Genomic DNA, 19171 nt, shown 5'->3' with positions numbered 1-19171 from the left:
GGAGTTTTTGGAGCAGAAACTAATTAGAAACTTTCCAAATCCTCCTCCAAAGCTCAAAAACGTGGAATTTCTACTTAGTTTCTGAAACTTCAGTAAAAGACTCCATGTCACCTATGTACCAGATAGGTGATAAATAACGTAACGTCCTAGTTGTTGAGTGTTCAACTACTGGGACGAAACGGTGCTTAATAATTCCCCTATAGAACAAAGCTGTTGCCTTGCACAATTCTTTGTCTTTTCATTTTGTGCCATTTCCATCTCATCTTTTGCCATGATGAGATGATTCTATGAATGAAATGAATGTAAACTAGATCCCTGCAGATTTACTCATGTAATTAACAGTAAGTGCGGAAAGAAGAGCAGTGGATACTATTACTTACATCGTCCCATTTTATGAATCGCTCCCCCTTGGACAGGTAGGCTTTGATCTCGGAGTGGGTTAGGATAGGCGTTAGCATGGACATCCTGGATTGTGACGGCTGTCTTGCTTGCTGTCTTCACATCATGTGTCCTGTAACTTGTGCGCCTTCAGCCATCCCTCTCAGGCTTCCTGGATTTATAGCCAGACTTTGCTACAACCAAATCATTCAGTCCCCCTCAATCTGCATTGTAAATAAGCCGGCTGGTGAGTGATCACCTTTCAGCGTCCCGGGGCTGTGCTGTAGGAGGAATAGCCTGCGTGCAAATAAATACTTTAATAGTAAATATGCTTCGGCAAGTTAGACCAAAGAACTTCCTTTTTTCTTTTGAATTCACACTTCCGGAGGGCTCCATCAGTTTATCTTGACAGTTTCATCACAGCACTGCTACCTATTGAGTAATGGACTCCACTACTATGAGGAAAGTTTGTTGTACGCATATATGAACAACTTGTATAAGTTTGCAAATTCTACCAGATAATAAAGAGATATTGGACAAAAGGGAGGTCATGCACTATACCAATTGATGGATCATATAGAAAAATGGTGCAGAAAAGACCAGATCGCAAAGAGAATTATTTTAAAAAGTAGAAATCTTTATTACTCAAATAACATATAAAATATTAACAAGTAAAAAAAAAAAAGCCGGACCAAAATGAAAGGGCATTAGTCACAGCATAGGGTGTACAGATGGATGGAAGTACATTGCTTCTATAAATGTGCAGTTAGCACACTAAAAGGGTATATGGCCCAGATACAAACAAACAAACAAAAATAACACTGGTCAACACAATTTTTCTGGCAAAAGGTTTTAAAACATATTTTAAGTCACTTTTGGCTGATGATTACGAATATGAACTCCGTTTTTGGCTATCACATCAGGATTTCGAGATATTTTCAATTTTTGATGAAAATTACTCCTAATGTTTTATGATAAAAACACATGATTTTCGGTACTACATTTTGTATATTTTTAATCAAGGAATAACAAAGATTACAAAGTCTATGTACAGCAAATCAAATATACTTACAGAATTAAACTACAAAAATATAAAAACACATATATATGGCCCACAGATGAATGACAAATGGCAGTTATTTGAACTTTCTTTTCTTGGCTGGTCTGTGATGTACAGCTTCTGGGTTGTCTCTCATCAAGCTCCAGCAATAGTCAGCCATCATATTTGAGTCCCACTGGCCTTGATACCGTTCTTCTATTGTTTTAATGTCCTGATGAAAACGCTCCCCTTGTTCCTCGCTCACATCCCCAAGGTTCTCTGGAAAAAAGTCCAAATGGCTGTGTAAATAGTGAATCTTGATACTCATTCTCCATCCAAGATTTCGCAGACTCATTAGTAGCTCTTTCACAATCTCTTCATAGTTGTCTGCTTTCTTATTCCCTAGAAAAGTCTGCACCACATTACAAAATGCATTCCAAGCTCTTTCTTCTGTCTCATTCATTGATGTGATAAAATTTGGGTCTCTCATAAGTGTTCTTATTTGAGGTCCATCAAATATTCCAGCCTTTTTCTTCTCTTCACTAAGACCAGGAAAAGTTGAACATATATAGTTAAAGCATTCTCCACTGTGATTGAGAGCTTTGACGAACTGCTTCATCAATCCAAGTTTTATGTGTAAGGGAGGAAAGACAATGTTCTTCCTATCCACTAGAGGATCACGGATGACATTCTTATCGCCAGATGCCAAATTCTGTCGCTGAGGTCATTCAGTTTTCACCCAATGCTCTGCTGTAGCTCTACTGTCCCAGTAGCACAGAAAACAAGGGTGTTATCATAGCAAATGGGAATTATGCATGTGCAGCGCCCCAGAGTCCTGGTCGTTGCAGTAATGTCGCTCTGCCGCTAAGGGGAGTGATGTTACGTCTGACTGCACTAAAGGAGTTCACCTGATCAGGTAACACTCACACTACACTTCACACTCCGGCCACCAGGGGGGGTGGTTCTATCTAGTAGGCCACTCCTCACACTCTGGTAAAACTGGGGGTTGGACAGGAAGACAGTGAGAAGTAACTGGGAAGAGCTAGTGAGAGGACCTGTCAGGGATGGGATCCTGGCAGACTTCTAAGAATAGCACAAACCAGTGAGCAACGGGGATACAGCAAAGAAGTGATAGAACCAGAAGGAGTCGTGCTGTAATATCGAGGCAACATCCTTCTGAGGGGCAACAGTCGGTGGCCGGAACGCCGAGCAAGTAAGAGACTACAAGCATTACTTCAAACCACGGCCGGACAGCCAATTATAGGTTGGCTGTCTCACTAAAAACACCTAAGCAGACACCGGAGGCAGCTGTGGGAGAGGGGCAACTCTAGAGTCCCGGAAGAACTCCAGGCCTACCCCGTCATACGGGTGCGTCCTAGCCATATCATCTGGGGGACGGAGAGAACGAACATCAGAGACAGACAGAAGCAGTTGTGAGGACTATCCCGGGGTGCTCAGCAGGGAAGGACTACAACACACAGGCGCTAGAAGGTAGACGCTGATTCCCACCTGTGAAGGGGACTCCTGATGTGCCTTCGGACCGGCCGGTCTCAGACAGCCCGGTTAACAGTGCCCTGGATTGGACACCTGAAGCCTTCAGTAAAGAGGTAAAGAGACTGCAACCTGGTGTCCTCGTTATTTACTGCACCGCACCACCACCACCATCCACATTATTTATTGTACGCCCCTCAGCAGGGTCACGGACCGGGTCTAGCCACCGTGACAACCCCAGAGCAGAGACTCAGAGGCCCGGTACCGGGTACCCCTCGGCCCTGCGGCAGTGGGGGCGCTACAACTTGGCGTCACGAACAGGATCTACTTAAGCCTGAAGAATCAGGTCATGTGTGCCTTGGAACTGTGATTTACTGTGCTTGGAACTACTGTGACTTATTGCAAGGACTGTGTATTGTCATTTACCGCCAAAATTCGCCATTGCCGCGCACGGAAGGAGGAGCCTTAGCTTTGTGGGCGGAACCAGCCAAAAGAAGCACGGAACGGAAAAGCGCGGTAAGGCGCCAATCCCGGAAGAGGAACTCCGACCTCCAGCAGGTTAGTGGGAGGAATGGATAGCCATGTCCGAGTCGGGAGGAGAGGAGGTGGCGGCCGCAGCCGTGGACGCAGGGGCACCTCCGGTCCCCGCAGCGGGCGAAGCCGCGGCCCTAATACCACCACTGGCAGCCCCGGAGCCCGTTGCCCCCATCAGCCAGTCGGACACCGCCGCTACCGCAAAGGCTATAATGCCCTTCTCTATGCCATACCTGCCCGGGGCGGCCTGGCTCCCACGATACTCCGGGGATTCACATACATTCACTGACTTTAAAGAAGGGATCTGCAGCCTGCTCGAGTTCTATCCCCTGACAGAGCCTCAGAAGGTTCATCTGATAACAAACCAACTCTTTGGGGCGGCTCTGAGAGAAATGAAATCCTGGCCCGCCGCGGATAAGGGAACTGCACAGCAGGTTTTTGCAAAGCTTAAAGCCACCTTTGATACCCGCACTGCTACCGAAATTAAACTGACTTTCTATGGGTGCAAGCAGAGGCCGCAGGATAGCTTACGGGATTTTGCCCTTAATCTTCAGGAGGCGATGCGGGCCATTAAGCAGAGTGACCCTGACAGCATGCAGGATGAGGATAAACTCCTGAAGGAGCGGTTCATTGAGGGGCTCCTGTGCAGCCACCAAAGGGGTCAACTGCACTTCCTGGCCATGCAAAATCCAGACTTGACTTTTGCGCGATTCAAGGATAAAGCTATCCAGGCATGGCAGGAGCGACAGCCTAGCCGTGCAGCACCTCCTAGGCGTCCCGCTCTCACATACCACCAGGAGGTGGCGTCGGATGTTCCAGTCGCCGCCGAGGCCGATGCCCAGAGCCTAGAAGATGACTCCCCTGCAGGACTCCGCCTTCAGATGCAGGAGCTGACCAAGAGCGTTGCTGCCCTGGCCCGGACGGTGCGGTCCCTACAGGAGGCCCCCAAGGAGAAGATCCAGCTGGCCACCAGACCGGAGGATGTTCCTTGGATGCGACAGAGGAGGACCCCGCCGACCCGAGGCCGGTCCAACGATCGCTTCCATGAGGATGGACGACCCATCTGCCGCCGCTGTCATCAGGTGGGCCACCTTGCAAGGTACTGTCCTTTAAACGAGCAACCCCTGGGGCAAAGGGCCAACCCCCAGGAATAGGACGGTCAGGCCCACAGCATTGGAGAGCCAAATACGTTGGAGGGCAACCAGTTCTTCCTGTAGTGGTTGACGGCATCCCCCTGAATGCTTTGCTGGACACCGGTTCTCAGGTGACGACTATGCCTTATGTACTCTATAAACGGTATTGGGAGGACACCGATATTACTCGTGGCCCCGATGACGATTTCACCATAATAGCCAGTAATGGTCAGCCATTGCCACAAGTGGGGTATAAAGAGGCCACTATCAAAGTGGGGCGGGTGGAATTGAAAGCTCAGGGGATTGTGATTGTTGATATTGACCGCCAAGAATGTAATCCCATGATGACTATCGGTACCAATGTTATAGAAAATTGTCTTGCAGAAGTTATTGTTTTGTTGCAACAGGTAGCCGAAACCGCTGGCTACAGCGAACAACATGCCCTGCAAAAAGAAATCAGAGCTCTGATGCAGAGACAGCAGGTAGAGCTGACTGGTGGTGAGATTGGCCGTGTCACTGTGAGTGATTCAAACCCCATTGCGATACCCCCCAGGAGTGAAATGTTAATATGGTGTCGGGCAGCCATAGGCCTCAGGGGAAAGGACTACCAGGCCTTGGTAGAACCTGTGTATTCAGACAATAGGCCTACTATTCTGACAGCCCGGGGGGTGGTCGACGTGTGCCAGGGGTGGGTGCCCGTACGTGTCCTCAATTGTGGGGAGGAAGAGGTTCATCTCACCAAGTATGCCACGCTCGCCAAACTGTTCACTGTCAACAATAGTGTGATAAGGACACCTGAACCCTTGGTCCCGTCAAACGTGGCGGAGGACAACGGTTCTGCAGGGCACACGAAAGATTGGTGTCGGGAATTGCATGTGGGCACTGACTCTACCCCATCCCATCAAAAACAAGGGGCTTACAGGGTGGTTCACGAGTACGAGCGGGTATTTAGCAAACACCCCTTAGATTATGGACAGGTGAAAGGGATCCAACACCATATCCCCACGGGAGATCACCGACCCATAAAAGAGAGATACCGCCCTGTACCCCCAGCTCATTACCAGTGTGCCAAGGACATGTTGCGAGAAATGAAGGAGGCTGGGGTGGTGAGAGACAGTTGTAGCCCCTGGGCAGCTCCATTAGTCCTGGTTAAAAAGATGGATGGTACAATGAGGATGTGTGTTGATTATAGACAGTTGAATCGCATTACACATAAGGACGCATACCCACTGCCCAGGATAGAGGAGTCTCTGGCTGCCTTAAAATCTGCTAACTACTTCTCTACCTTAGATCTCACCAGTGGGTACTGGCAGGTTCCCGTGGCGGAGGCGGACAAAGAGAAGACGGCCTTCACGACACCGATGGGTCTCTGCGAATTCAACTACATGCCCTTTGGATTGTGCAATGCCCCGGGGACATTCCAGAGGATGATGGAGTGCTGTCTGGGACACAAGAACTTTGAGACTGTACTGCTGTATTTGCATGATGTCATTGTCTTCTCTAAGACCTACGAAGACCATCTGAAGCACCTGGCTGAGGTGTTCGAAGCCCTGTCTAACTTTGGCTTAAAGGTGAAACCGTCCAAATGTCATCTGTTGAAACCCAAAGTGCAGTACCTGGGCCATATGGTGAGTGCCGAAGGAGTGGCCCCAGACCCCGACAAGGTCACGGTGATCCAAGACTGGCCGAAGCCCAGCAACCTCCACGAAGTCCGGCAGTTCCTCGGACTGGTAGGCTACTACCGAAGGTTCATCAAGGACTTCACCAAGAAGGCCGCACCCTTGCAAGACCTGTTGGTGGGCCAATCAAGAAAGGCCAAGGGGAAGAACGCCCCATTTGACTGGAACGAGGGGCTGGAAGGGTCCTTCACGTGTTTGAAGTCGGCACTGACGAGAGAAGAGGTACTGGCCTATCCTGAATACGACCAACCGTTTGTGCTGTACACGGATGCCAGTAATGTGGGATTGGGAGCCATGCTGTCCCAGGTCCAGAAAGGCAAGGAGAGGGTGATCGCTTACGCCAGCAGGAAGCTTCGTCCCACAGAAAGGAACCCTGACAACTATAGTTCCTTTAAACTGGAGTTCCTTGCCATCGTCTGGGCAGTGACAGAGAGGTTCAAACACTACCTGGCCTCTGCGAAATTCACCGTCTTCACAGATAACAATCCGCTAACGCATCTGGATACAGCCAAGCTCGGGGCCTTGGAGCAGCGGTGGATGGCCTGGCTGTCCAACTACAACTTCACCATCAAGTACCAGGCAGGACACAAGAATGCGAATGCCGATGCCTTGTCTCGGATGCCCAATTTGCCAGAAGCAGAGGAAGACCCGGAGGCACTTGAAGAGGTGGAGCTGCCCACATTCCATCGCCCTAAAGCCACTCAGAATTCCCATCATGTGAGGAACAGGCATAAGAACCAACCGGGTGCTACGCTGAACCCCCTGCCCCATCACGGGTGGGCGGAAACCCAGGATGGTGACCCCGCGGTCCGTCGGGTGAAAGAGCTCTTGACGCAAGCAGGGTTACGTCCCGGCCCAGATGACCCACAGGAAACCCAACAGCTGTGGAAGGGGAGAAGCAAATTGTTTATCCATGATGGCAAGCTGTGCAGGAGAAGCATCGACCCACGTACTCATGAATTGGTGTGGCAGATAGTGGTGCCAAGGCGAGATGCGCCCATGGTTCTGGGAGCCTACCACGATGGAGCCGGACACTTCGGATGGAGGAAGCTAGAGAGGCTGCTCCGAGGGAGGTTCTATTGGATTGGCATGAAGAGAGCCATTGAGAAGTGGTGTCGGGAGTGCGGTCCATGTAGCCTACGCCGGAAGGACCGTGACAGCCAACGGGCTCCCCTGCGGCCTATCATCACCAAACGGCCGCTCGAACTGGTCGCGCTGGATCATGTGAAGCTGACACCTAGCCGGTCAGGCTATATCTACGCTCTTACCATCGTAGATCACTACTCCAGATTTTTGGTGGTTGTACCTGTCAAGGATCTAACGGCCAGGACTGCCGCCAAGGCCTTCCAGCAGTACTTTTGTAGGCCCCATGGCTACCCGGAGAAGGTACTGACCGATCAAGGACCAGCTTTCGAAGCAGAAGTGTTCCAAGAGTTCTGCCAACTGTACGGGTGTAAGAAGATCAGAACTACACCGTACCATCCTCAAACCAATGGGATGTGTGAAAAGATGAACCAAGTGGTGATTGACTTATTGAAAACCTTGCCCGTAGAGGAACGGAACCTGTGGCCGACAAAGTTGCCTGACTTGGTGGATATATACAATCACATCCCAGTAAATTCTACCAACTGCACTCCAGCGTACCTGATGCGAGGAAGGTCTAGCCAGTTACCCGTTGATCTGGACATGGGGGTCCTAGTCCCCGAAGATACCTCACCGGATGCAGATTGGGATGTAGAAAGACAGCAAAGGTACCGCAAGGTACAGGAGTGCGTAGAGAGGAGTCTCGCCCAGGCTAGGCAAAAACAGGAAAGGGACTACAACCAGCACGCGCCTGCGATTCCCCTGTCACCTGGTGAGCAAGTACTCAAACGAAAGAGGAGATTACACAAGCTCGATGACCAATGGGAAGCGGAACCGTATACCATCCTGCCATCTGATTTCGACAACACGAAGGTCTGTCTCATCAGCAAGGACGGAGGGGAGACCTCAACGGCGATATCCAGGGATCACCTTAAGGTCTGCCCTGATAAGTTGAGAGAGAGGGAAACGGCTCCAGGAATCTCCCCACCTGAAGAAAAGGAGAAGATGATCCACACTGTCCTCGGTGACTTTCCCCAGTCCTGGACTCAGATAAATCAGGCCATCGTGGTACCTGTTCTAATGTTCCAACAGCCGGTGGAACAATGGCGGTACCAGATCATCCGGCCCCGCAGCCTCAGCCAGCTCAGCAGATCCGATCTGAAGATGCCATGCCAACCGTTGACCGGCAAGTCTTCCCTCTGCTATCGGCGAATCTGTCGTACCCACTGTTGGTAGCAGCAGCCCTGAGAGCTCTAGCCTGCCAGTGCTACCCAGACTCACTAGAAGTGTAGCTAGAAGGCAGTGCACTACACCAGCGGTAGCAAGCACATTGGGCCCTGTTAGGCCAGTAGCAACCCCTGCGCTGCGAAGGTCTACGCGCAGCACTCAGAATCAAACTCCCCTCCGCTACAAAACTTGGAGGTATTAATGAGGGCTGCTATTTAGTTGAAAATGTTTGTGTGCATATTTTCTGCTACAGGTTTTAAAAATGGACAACGGAGTAATGGACAGTGAATTGCTCCAAAAACTTCTAAAAGGGGACCCCTTTGTTTACCCGGGGTCCCCGCTGTTTCAACCACTGAACTGAGAGTCATAAACTGTGCATGACCTAACCTTTGCAACGTTCAAGAAGTCCTCACCTCCCATAAGGGGAAGCACTGTTATGTTTAATTGTTTATAACCTTTCAAATTGTTGTGTTTTTCCTGTTAACATGTATTGTTGTTCTTGTTTTCCCAGTCCGGGAGTACTGGATTTAACCGGGGGGGAGTGCAGCGCCGCAGAGTCCTGGTCGTTGCAGTAATGTCGCTCTGCCGCTAAGGGGAGTGATGTTACGTCTGACTGCACTAAAGGAGTTCACCTGATCAGGTAACACTCACACTACACTTCACACTCCGGCCACCAGGGGGGGTGGTTCTATCTAGTAGGCCACTCCTCACACTCTGGTAAAACTGGGGGTTGGACAGGAAGACAGTGAGAAGTAACTGGGAAGAGCTAGTGAGAGGACCTGTCAGGGATGGGATCCTGGCAGACTTCTAAGAATAGCACAAACCAGTGAGCAACGGGGATACAGCAAAGAAGTGATAGAACCAGAAGGAGTCGTGCTGTAAGATCGAGGCAACATCCTTCTGAGGGGCAACAGTCGGTGGCCGGAACACCGAGCAAGTAAGAGACTACAAGCATTACTTCAAACCACGGCCGGACAGCCAATTATAGGTTGGCTGTCTCACTAAAAACACCTAAGCAGACAATGGAGGCAGCTGTGGGAGAGGGGCGACTCTAGAGTCCCGGAAGAACTCCAGGCCTACCCCGTCATACGGGTGCGTCCTAGCCATATCATCTGGGGGACGGAGAGAACGAACATCAGAGACAGACAGAAGCAGTTGTGAGGACTATCCCGGGGTGCTCAGCAGGGAAGGACTACAACACACAGGCGCTAGAAGGTAGACGCTGATTCCCACCTGTGAAGGGGACTCCTGATGTGCCTTCGGACCGGCCGGTCTCAGACAGCCCGGTTAACAGTGCCCTGGATTGGACACCTGAAGCCTTCAGTAAAGAGGTAAAGAGACTGCAACCTGGTGTCCTCGTTATTTACTGCACCGCACCACCACCACCATCCACATCTATTATTGTACGCCCCTCAGCAGGGTCACGGACCGGGCCTAGCCATCGTGACAACCCCAGAGCAGAGACTCAGAGGCCCGGTACCGGGTACCCCTCGGCCCTGCGGCAGTGGGGGCGCTACACATGTTCAAAGAAAACAAAGATATTCTCACATTTATTTGGAGACTAAATGAAAACTAAATTTACCTTAGTGAACCGTATAAACCGGCACTTTTCATACACTACTTATATTTATCATGGAATTCATGAAAATGGGCTATATACCTATAGCGCAAAACCGTGATGTGATAGAGAAATCATAAGATAAGATTTGAATTCAGCACCATCAAATTAGTCTAAAACTGTTCTTAAAGTCCATGCCAGAAATTTTTATTTGTTTTTGTAGACCAGTGTAATATGATGGCAAAATGTTAATGGATTTTCCAATGTAAATATTGGCATAAGTATTGTGCATAAAGTCTAGATAGGCACGGTATGTATAAAGAAATCTAATTATAGAGAAATACTAGCTAATGGGCACAATGACAAGTAAAGTGCAAGGCAAGTGCAATAGAAGCAAACTTAAGTAAAAAAAAAAGTAAATACCCAAGCTAAGTAATTACCAGGCCCTCTACACGTGTTTTGGTGGTTGCCTTCTTCCAGAAGAAACGCGCATAGGGGACCTGGCACATACTTGCTTCTATTGCACTTGCACTTTACTTGTTGTTAAAAATATTAGAATATAGAAATATTTCATTTTCTGGAACAATTTCAAGGGTGCCAACACTTTTGGCTGCCATCACTGTATTACATTTTCTTATATTTGCTTGTACATTTGATTTGTGGAAGGTTAGATGAAACAATGGTGACCATATAAATATCCCCCAGAACCAGTTTTCACCACTTAAAAAAACATCTGTTTTGTACTGTCTGGGAAACTGAGTGGACATCATGATTCATAAGTGTGGGTAATTAGGGTCTAGGAACACCAAAGGGACATTATTACAGTAAGCAAGTCCCAAACTGGCACAATCACTGAGTGGTAGCATTATTACAGTGGGCCACACAAGGGGGGCACTGAAGGAGCACTACTAACTGGGTGCTGTACAAGGAGATCACTATTAACTGTGTGCTGGAGAACAGCTTACATTATTCTTTTTTTAATGTAATAAACAGGAAAATCTGTATGTGGCATGGGTCATTCCAAAGTTGACTATGTGGACCGGCCATGTCTACGTACACCCCTTAGGCATAACAGAGCCAGACAGCTTTATATGGGCATTCCCATAGGAAGCATTTATGTCTCATCTACAGGATAACCATGTGGTTCTCTCCATTGTAGTTAATAGGGATGGCGAAAGCTGTTGTCATAACTTCCACAAAAGCCCCTGCATGTCACGCTCTCTAGGGTGGGAAGCGGGAGTTTCAGATGTGAAACCCCAACCGATCAAACATTTAACCCATATCCTGTCCATGAGCCATTAAATGAAAATTCCCCATTAGATTTGGCCCTGGATAGCGGCGTACTCTGACAAAGTGGACCCCAAAGGGTGAGCACCATGATGATAAATATAAGAGAAGAATGGCATGCAGCAGAACATGTCATCCATCTTCTGTGTATCATACCTGTAATAATTATGTTTTCTTATAGAGAATCTGTCACCTAGTTTTGCTACCCTATCTAAGAGCAGCATGATGTAGGGAAAGCAACCCTGATTCTAGTGATGTGTCACTTATTGGGCTACTTGCTGCAATTTTGATCACAGTTTTAGCTGCTGCAGATCTAGCAGAGCTTGAATGCTGAGCTGTGTGTAATCCCTCCCTCGCCACTGATTGACAGTTTCCTGTGTACACTGTACATAGGCAAAAAGTTGTCCATCAGTGGTGGGGATGTGGTTGGACTACCTGGCAGCAGGTTTACTAGTCCTCTAGAGATAATTATCACTTTTACCCCCTTTATTTTTCAGGGTTGGTGAAGTACAGACTTCTATCGATTAGTAATACTCTAGCGCACAGGTCCCCAAGCAGTGCCTCGTGGCCCCCTAATGTAGTGCTCACAGTTGTCCTCTGAGGCAAGTGCCATACTCAACTGTCTAAGTGTCCACAAGGGACATTAAAGGGAACCTGTCACCCACAAAATCGAAGATGAGGTAAACCCACCGGCATCAGGGGCTTATCTACAGCATTCTGTAATGCTGTAGATAAGCCCCCGATGTATCCTGAAAGATGAGAAAAAGAGGTTAGATTATACTCACCTGGGCGGGCGGGCCGATCTGATGGGCGTCGCGGTCTGGGGCCTCCCATCTTCTTACGATGACGTCCTCTTCTTGTCTTCACGCTGCGGCTCCGGCGCAGGCGTACTTTGTCTGCCCTGTTGAGGGCAGAGCAAAGTACTGCAGTGCACAGGTGCAGGGAAAGGTCAGAGAGGCCCGGTGCCTGCGCACTGCAGTACTTTGCTCTGCCCTCAACAGTGCAGACAAAGTACACCTGCACCGGAGCTGCAGCGTGAAGACAAGAAGAGGACGTCATCCTATGAAGATAGGAGGCCCCAGACCGCGACACCCATCGGACAAGCCCGCCCACCCAGGTGAGTATAATCTAACCTCTTTTTCTCATCTTTCAGGATACATCGGGGGCTTATCTACAGCATTACAGAATGCTGTAGATAAGCCCCTGATGCCGGTGGCCTTATCTCATATATGATTTTGGGGGTGACAGGTTCCCTTTAACCCTTGGTGTGGGAGCGCTCAGGACAATATTTCTTTAAGTGTCAAACAGGCAATAATTTGTTTATAAGGGGACCCTCGGATTCTTATTACTTTATTAGGAGGCATTCTTTAAAAGGAATCTGTCACCAAGTTTTTGCTATCTAATCTGTGAGCAGCATTATATAGAGACAGAAACACTGATTCCAGCGATGTGTCACTTACTGGTCTGCTTCCTGTCATTTTGATACAATCAGTGTTTTATTGTTTTATCTGCTACAGAACTCTAAATGCTGAGCTCTGTATAACCCCGCCCACACCACCGACTGGCAACTCATGTACAGTGTACACAGAAAGCTGCCAATCGGTGGTGGGGTTATACAGAGCTCATGAACTTGGAGGACTACATGGCAGCAGGTTTACTAGTTCTCTAGTGATAATCTCCTGCTAATAAAACTGTGATTTTATGAAAACTACACAAGCAGCCCAGTAAGTGACACATCACTGTCTCTACATTATGCTGCTCTTAGATTAGGGGCAAAAACCTGGTGACTGATTCCTTTTAAGGGGGCAATTGTGACATTATTACTTAATAAAGCGGAACTCAGGTCATAAGTGCTTGATTAGGGATACTCGGGCCATTATTGCTTTATAAAGGGGGAACTTGCAGTATTATTAATTTGTAAGGGGAAATTCAATTATTTCCAACTTACAAAGGGCCACAATGGTGGGCTTGTAAGTTTTCTTCTAATAGAATATGGCTCACAACCATCTCTTAGAGCTGACCTGGCTCTCAAAGTAAGAAAGGTTGGAGACCCTTAGGCCGGCGTCACACTAGGCGTAAGACAATACGGTCCGTTTTTTACGGCCGTAATGCGCAGAAATGTTCACAAAATAGTGATCCGTATGTCATCCGTAGGCAGGGTGTGTCAGCGTATTTTGCGCATGGCATCCTCCGTATGTAATCCGTATGGCATCCGTACCGCGATATTTTCTCGCAGGCTTGCAAAACCGACATCTAATGGATTTATGTGCTCAAATGTTCGTTGAAACATATATACAGTCTCTCTCTCTCTCTCTCTCTCTCTCTCTCTCTCTCTCTCTATATATATATATCATTGAGACATATATGTATATATATATATATATATATATATATATATATATATATATATATACTAGATGTTTCCAGCCAGCTAATGCTCGGCACGCTCATTGCTATCTAATTAACGCTGCTGGTGATTAAACTAAAGTAAATAATGACAACATTCGATAGCGCTTACGCAGGTGGTAAGTTAACTTAAAATGAAGTTAATAACAATAGTGTGGTGATGTGTTGGGGCGGGATTATGTGTGGTGATGTGGTGGGGGGCGCAATTATGTGTGGTGATGTGTTGGGGGGCAAGATTATGTGTGGTGATGTGGTGGAGGGCGGGATTGTGTGGGGTGATGGGGTAAGAGGGCGGGATTGTGTGCGGTGATGGAGTGGGAGGGCGGGATTATGTGTGGTGATGTGTTGGGGGCGGGACTATGTGTGGTAATGGGGTGGGGGGCGGGATTATGTGTGGTGATGTGGTGGAGGGCGGGATTGTGTGGGGTGATGGGGTAAGAGGGCGGGATTGTGTGCGGTGATGGAGTGGGAGGGCGGGATTATGTGTGGTGATGTGTTGGGGGCGGGACTATGTGTGGTAATGGGGTGGGGGGCGGGATTATGTGTGGTGATGTGTTGGGGGGCGGGATTATGTGTGGTGATGTGGTGGGGGGCGGGATTGTGTGGTGATGTGGTGGGGGGCGGGATTGTGTGGTAATGGGGTGGGGGGCGGGATTATGTGTGGTGATGTGTTGGGGGGGGCGGGATTATGTGTGGTGATGTGGTGGGGGGCGGGATTATGTGTGGTGATGTGGTGGGGGGAGCGATTATGTGTGGTGATGTGGTGGGGGCGGGATTATGTGTGGTAATGTGGTGGGGGCGGGATTATGTGTGGTGATGTGTGGGGGGCGGGATTATGTGGTGGGGGACAGGATTATGTGTGGTGATGAGATGGGGGTGGGATTATGTGTGGTAATGTGGTGGGGGGCGGGAATATGTGTGGTAACGTGGTGGGGGCGGGAATATGTGTGGTAATGTGGTGGGGCGGGATTAAATGTAGTAATGTGGTGGAGGGGCGGGATTATGTGTGGTAATGTGGTGGGGCGGGATTATGTGTGGTAATGTGGTGGGTGGGCGGGATTATGTGTGGTAATGTGGTGGTGGGCGGGATTATGTGTGGTAATGTGGTGGAGGACGGGATTCTGTGTGGTAATGTGGTGGGAGGGCGGGATTATGTGTGGTAATGTGGTGGGGGGCGGGATTATGTGTGGTAATGTGGTGGGAGGGCGGGATTATGTGTGGTAATGTGGTGGGATTATGTGTGGTAATGTGAAGGGTGGAATTATGTGGGGTAATGTGGTGGTGGGGTGGGATTATCTGTAGTAATGTGGGGGGGTGGGATTATGTGTGGTAATGTGGTGGGAGGGCGGGATTATGTGTGGTAATGTGGTGGGGGGGCGGGATTATGTGTGGTAATGTGGTGGGGGTTGGGATTATGTGTGGTAATGTGGTGAGGGCGGGATTATGTGTGGTAATGTGGTGGGGGGTGGGATTATGTGTGGTAATGTGGTGGGGGGCGGGTGTTGTGAACTCTGTTTTTGGGCTCCCTCTTGTGGTCACAAGTGGTACTGTGTGAGTGTTGTCTTTGGGCTCCCTCTGGTGGCTCTTTGTGTCATTCTGCAGGTCTGAGGTTGGATCAGCTGTCTCGTTATCTGTTAGCTGGTTCCTATTTAGTTCAGCTGGACTCTCAGTGGTTGCCTGCTGTCGTTGTATTCAGTGCTATTCTGATTGCTCCTGTCTACATCCGTTATCAGTCTCTCCAAGAGAAGCTAAGTTTAGTTCTGTTTTTTTTTGTATGTGGTAATGTGGGGGGGGGGCGGGATTATGTGTGCTAATGGGGTGGGGGGCGGGATTATGTGTGGTGATGTGGTGGGGGGGCAGGATTGTGTGGTGATGTGTTGGGGGGCGGAATTATGTGTGGTAATGGGGTGGGGGGGCGGGATTGTGTGGTGAGGGGCGGGATTATATGTGGTGATGTGGTGGGGGGCGGGATTATGTGTGGTGATGTGTTGGGGGGCAGGATTGTGTGGTGATGTGGTGGGAGGCGGGATTGTGTGTGGAGATGTGTTGGGGGGCGGGATTGTGTGGTGATGTGGTGGGGGGGCAGGATTGTGTGTGGTGATGTGTTGGGGTGCGGGATTGTGTGTGGTAATGTGGTGGGGCGTGGGATTGTGTGTGGTGATGTGTTGGGGGGGCGGGATTGTGTGGTGATGTGGTGGGGGGCGGGATTGTGTGTGGTGATGGGATTTATGGGAGGCGGGATTGTGTGTGGTGATGTGGTGCGGATTGTGTGTGTTGTGATGTGGTGCGGATTGTGTTTGGTAATGTGGTGGGGACAGGATTATGTGTGGTGATGTGGTGGGGGGCGGAGCTACTGTGCAGGGGGCGGGATTAGCAAGTAATCACGATGCCTCTTATATATATAGATATACTGTATTTATATTTAGTTCAGCGCGAGATAGCACAAAAGCCGGTAATTCAATTGCCGGCTTTTGCTATCTCCTTCACAAACCCGACATGATATGAGACATGGTTTACATACAGTAAACCATCTCATATCCCTATTTTTTGCATATTCCACACTACTAATGTAGCTGTAGCTTGAAAAATAAAGGGTTAAATCGCTGAAAAAATTGGCGTGGCCTCCCGCGCAATTTTCTCCGCCAGAGTGGTAAAGCCAGTGACTGAGAGCAGATATTAATAGCCTAGAGAGGGACCATGGTTATAGGACCCCCCCTAGCTAAAAACATCTGCCCCCAGCCACCCCAGAAAAGGCACATCTGGAAGATGCGCCTATTCTGGCACTTGGCCACTCTCTTCCCACTCCCGTGTAGCGGTGGGATATGGGGTAATGAAGGGTTAATGTCACCTTGCTATTGTAACGTGACATTAAGCCAGGTTAATAATGGAGAGGCGTCAATTATGACACCTATCCATTATTAATCCAATAGTACGAAATGGTTAATAAAACACACACACATTATTACAAATTACTTTAATGAAATAAAGACACAGGGTGTTTTAATATTTTATTATTCTCTTAATCCACCTGTAATAATTATAGGGGATAACTCAGGAGACTCTTTGCGTGGAACAAGACAACCACAGGACACAGTTTTATAAGTGGTAAAGTCTATATTATCACACGGTGATTCAAACAGGTGCAGAGAGAAACTCAAGTCCACAACACTTGGTGCAAATATCAAATGCAGCTCAGCAGTCTATAGGAAACTTCAGAGGAAAATGCAATCACGCAGAGTCTATGAAGCACAATTATTCTTGAGGATACTTGACACAAATAAGTCCGTGTTTAGTCCAAAACACAGATAGATATGCTTATAAGGCAGTTCAAATAATATCTTAGCTCAACCAGGGAGGTCTGGGTAATAGTCTCAGGTTCTTGCAGAGCAGAAACAGCTTACATGTCCAGCAAATGCAGATGGAAGCAAACACGAGCAGCAGATGAAGGAGGATTACTGGAGTATGCAGCAGGAACTCAGAGCAGAGTAGCAGGATAACCCCACAGGTTCACAGGAGCAGGTATATAGCCAGGGAGTCACCAGAGGTCAGGAGCTGGATGCAAGGCAGAATACTCTAGCACAGACTGAAGGCTGGGGTGGAGTTTTATAGCAGGAAGACACAGTGCACAAGAGACCAAAGACGCCACCTTGGAAAAAGGCAGTAATGCACAAAAAGGTAATAAAAAATGTTCAGAGTCCTGACATTACTCCCTCCTTAGAAGCGGCCTCAGGACGATCCTGGACCTGGTTTCTCAGGGAATCTCTGATGAAAACGAGAAATCTTCTGTTGGGCATTGATGTTTTCCACAGGTTCCCAAGAGTCTTCCTTAGGGGGATATCACTGCCATCATTGTAACGTGACATTAAGCCAGGTTAATAATGGAGAGGCGTCAATTATGACACCTATCCATTATTAATCCAATAGTACGAAATGGTTAATAAAACACGCACACATTATTACAAAGTACTTTAATGAAATAAAGACACAGGGTGTTTTAATATTTTATTATTCTCTTAATCCACCTGTAATAATTATAGGGGATAACTCAGGAGACTCTTTGCGTGGAACAAGACAACCACAGGACACAGTTTTATAAGTGGTAAAGTCTATATTATCACACGGTGATTCAAACAGGTGCAGAGAGAAACTCAAGTCCACAACACTTGGTGCAAATATCAAATGCAGCTCAGCAGTCTATAGGAAACTTCAGAGGAAAATGCAATCACGCAGAGTCTATGAAGCACAATTATTCTTGAGGATACTTGACACAAATAAGTCCTTGTTTAGTCCAAAACACAGATAGATATGCTTATAAGGCAGTTCAAATAATATCTTAGCTCAACCAGGGAGGTCTGGGTAATAGTCTCAGGTTCTTGCAGAGCAGAAACAGCTTACATGTCCAGCAAATGCAGATGGAAGCAAACACGAGCAGCAGATGAAGGAGGATAACTGGTGTATGCAGCAGGAACTCAGAGCAGAGTAGCAGGATAACCCCACAGGTTCACAGGAGCAGGTATATAGCCAGGGAGTCACCAGAGGTCAGGAGCTGGATGCAAGGCAGAATACTCTAGCACAGACTGAAGGCTGGGGTGGAGTTTTATAGCAGGAAGACACAGTGCACAAGAGACCAAAGACGCCACCTTGGAAAAAGGCAGTAATGCACAAAAAGGTAATAAAAAATGTTCAGAGTCCTGACATTACTCCCTCCTTAGAAGTGGCCTCAGGACGATCCTGGACCTGGTTTCTCAGGGAATCTCTGATGAAAACGAGAAATCTTCTGTTGGGCATTGATGTTTTCCACAGGTTCCCAAGAGTCTTCCTTAGGGGGATATCACTGCCATCTTATCAGATATTGGAGCGGATTCCTGCGAATCCTAGAATCAACAATTTCCTCCACCACAAATTGTTCTTGCCCATCAATCACCACAGGCTGCGGAGGTGGCACAACACGTCCCTGGAAGGTATTAGGAGATACAGGCTTTAGTAAAGATACATGACAAACTGGGTGTACCTTCATAGTCCTAGGCAGCTTCAGCCAGCAGGCCACAGAGCTCACAATACCGTTGATCTTGAAAGGGCCAATGAATTTCTGTCCAAGTTTTTGTGAAGGAACGTTTATCTTCAGATTCTTAGTTGCTAACCACACGGAATCTCCTACCTTGAACATGGGTGCAGGTTTACGGAATCTATCAGCCGATCTCTTATAACGTTCTTGAGCTGTGGTCAGGGATTCCTTCAGAACCTCCAGATTTTGCCTCATCGCAGTCAGCCTTTCCTCCACTGCCGGAACCGGAGAATTAATTGGAGACCTAGGTAAGATACACGGATGATAACCCAGATTGGCAAAGAAAGGTGT

General features: G+C 48.2%; 1 protein-coding gene across 2 annotated transcripts in view; it reads right to left on the bottom strand.

Annotated features, from left to right (window-relative positions):
• The window catches only part of PLCB2 (phospholipase C beta 2), a 185863-nt gene extending 185197 nt beyond the window's left edge, over nt 1–666 (bottom strand). For both annotated transcript variants that reach the window (XM_077260657.1, XM_077260658.1), the window contains exon 1: nt 381–666. In XM_077260657.1, the coding sequence (XP_077116772.1) occupies nt 381–464 (84 nt within the window). In that variant the 5' untranslated portion in view covers nt 465–666. The remainder of the gene's footprint in view (nt 1–380) is intronic.
• Between the last annotated feature and the right edge of the window lie 18505 nt (nt 667–19171).

The sequence above is a fragment of the Ranitomeya variabilis genome, chromosome 1 (assembly GCF_051348905.1).
Source record: "Ranitomeya variabilis isolate aRanVar5 chromosome 1, aRanVar5.hap1, whole genome shotgun sequence".
In the NCBI taxonomy this organism is placed as follows: domain Eukaryota; kingdom Metazoa; phylum Chordata; class Amphibia; order Anura; family Dendrobatidae; genus Ranitomeya; species Ranitomeya variabilis.
The sequence above is the reverse complement of the archived record's forward strand: the minus strand, read 5'-3'. Positions and strand labels throughout refer to the sequence as shown.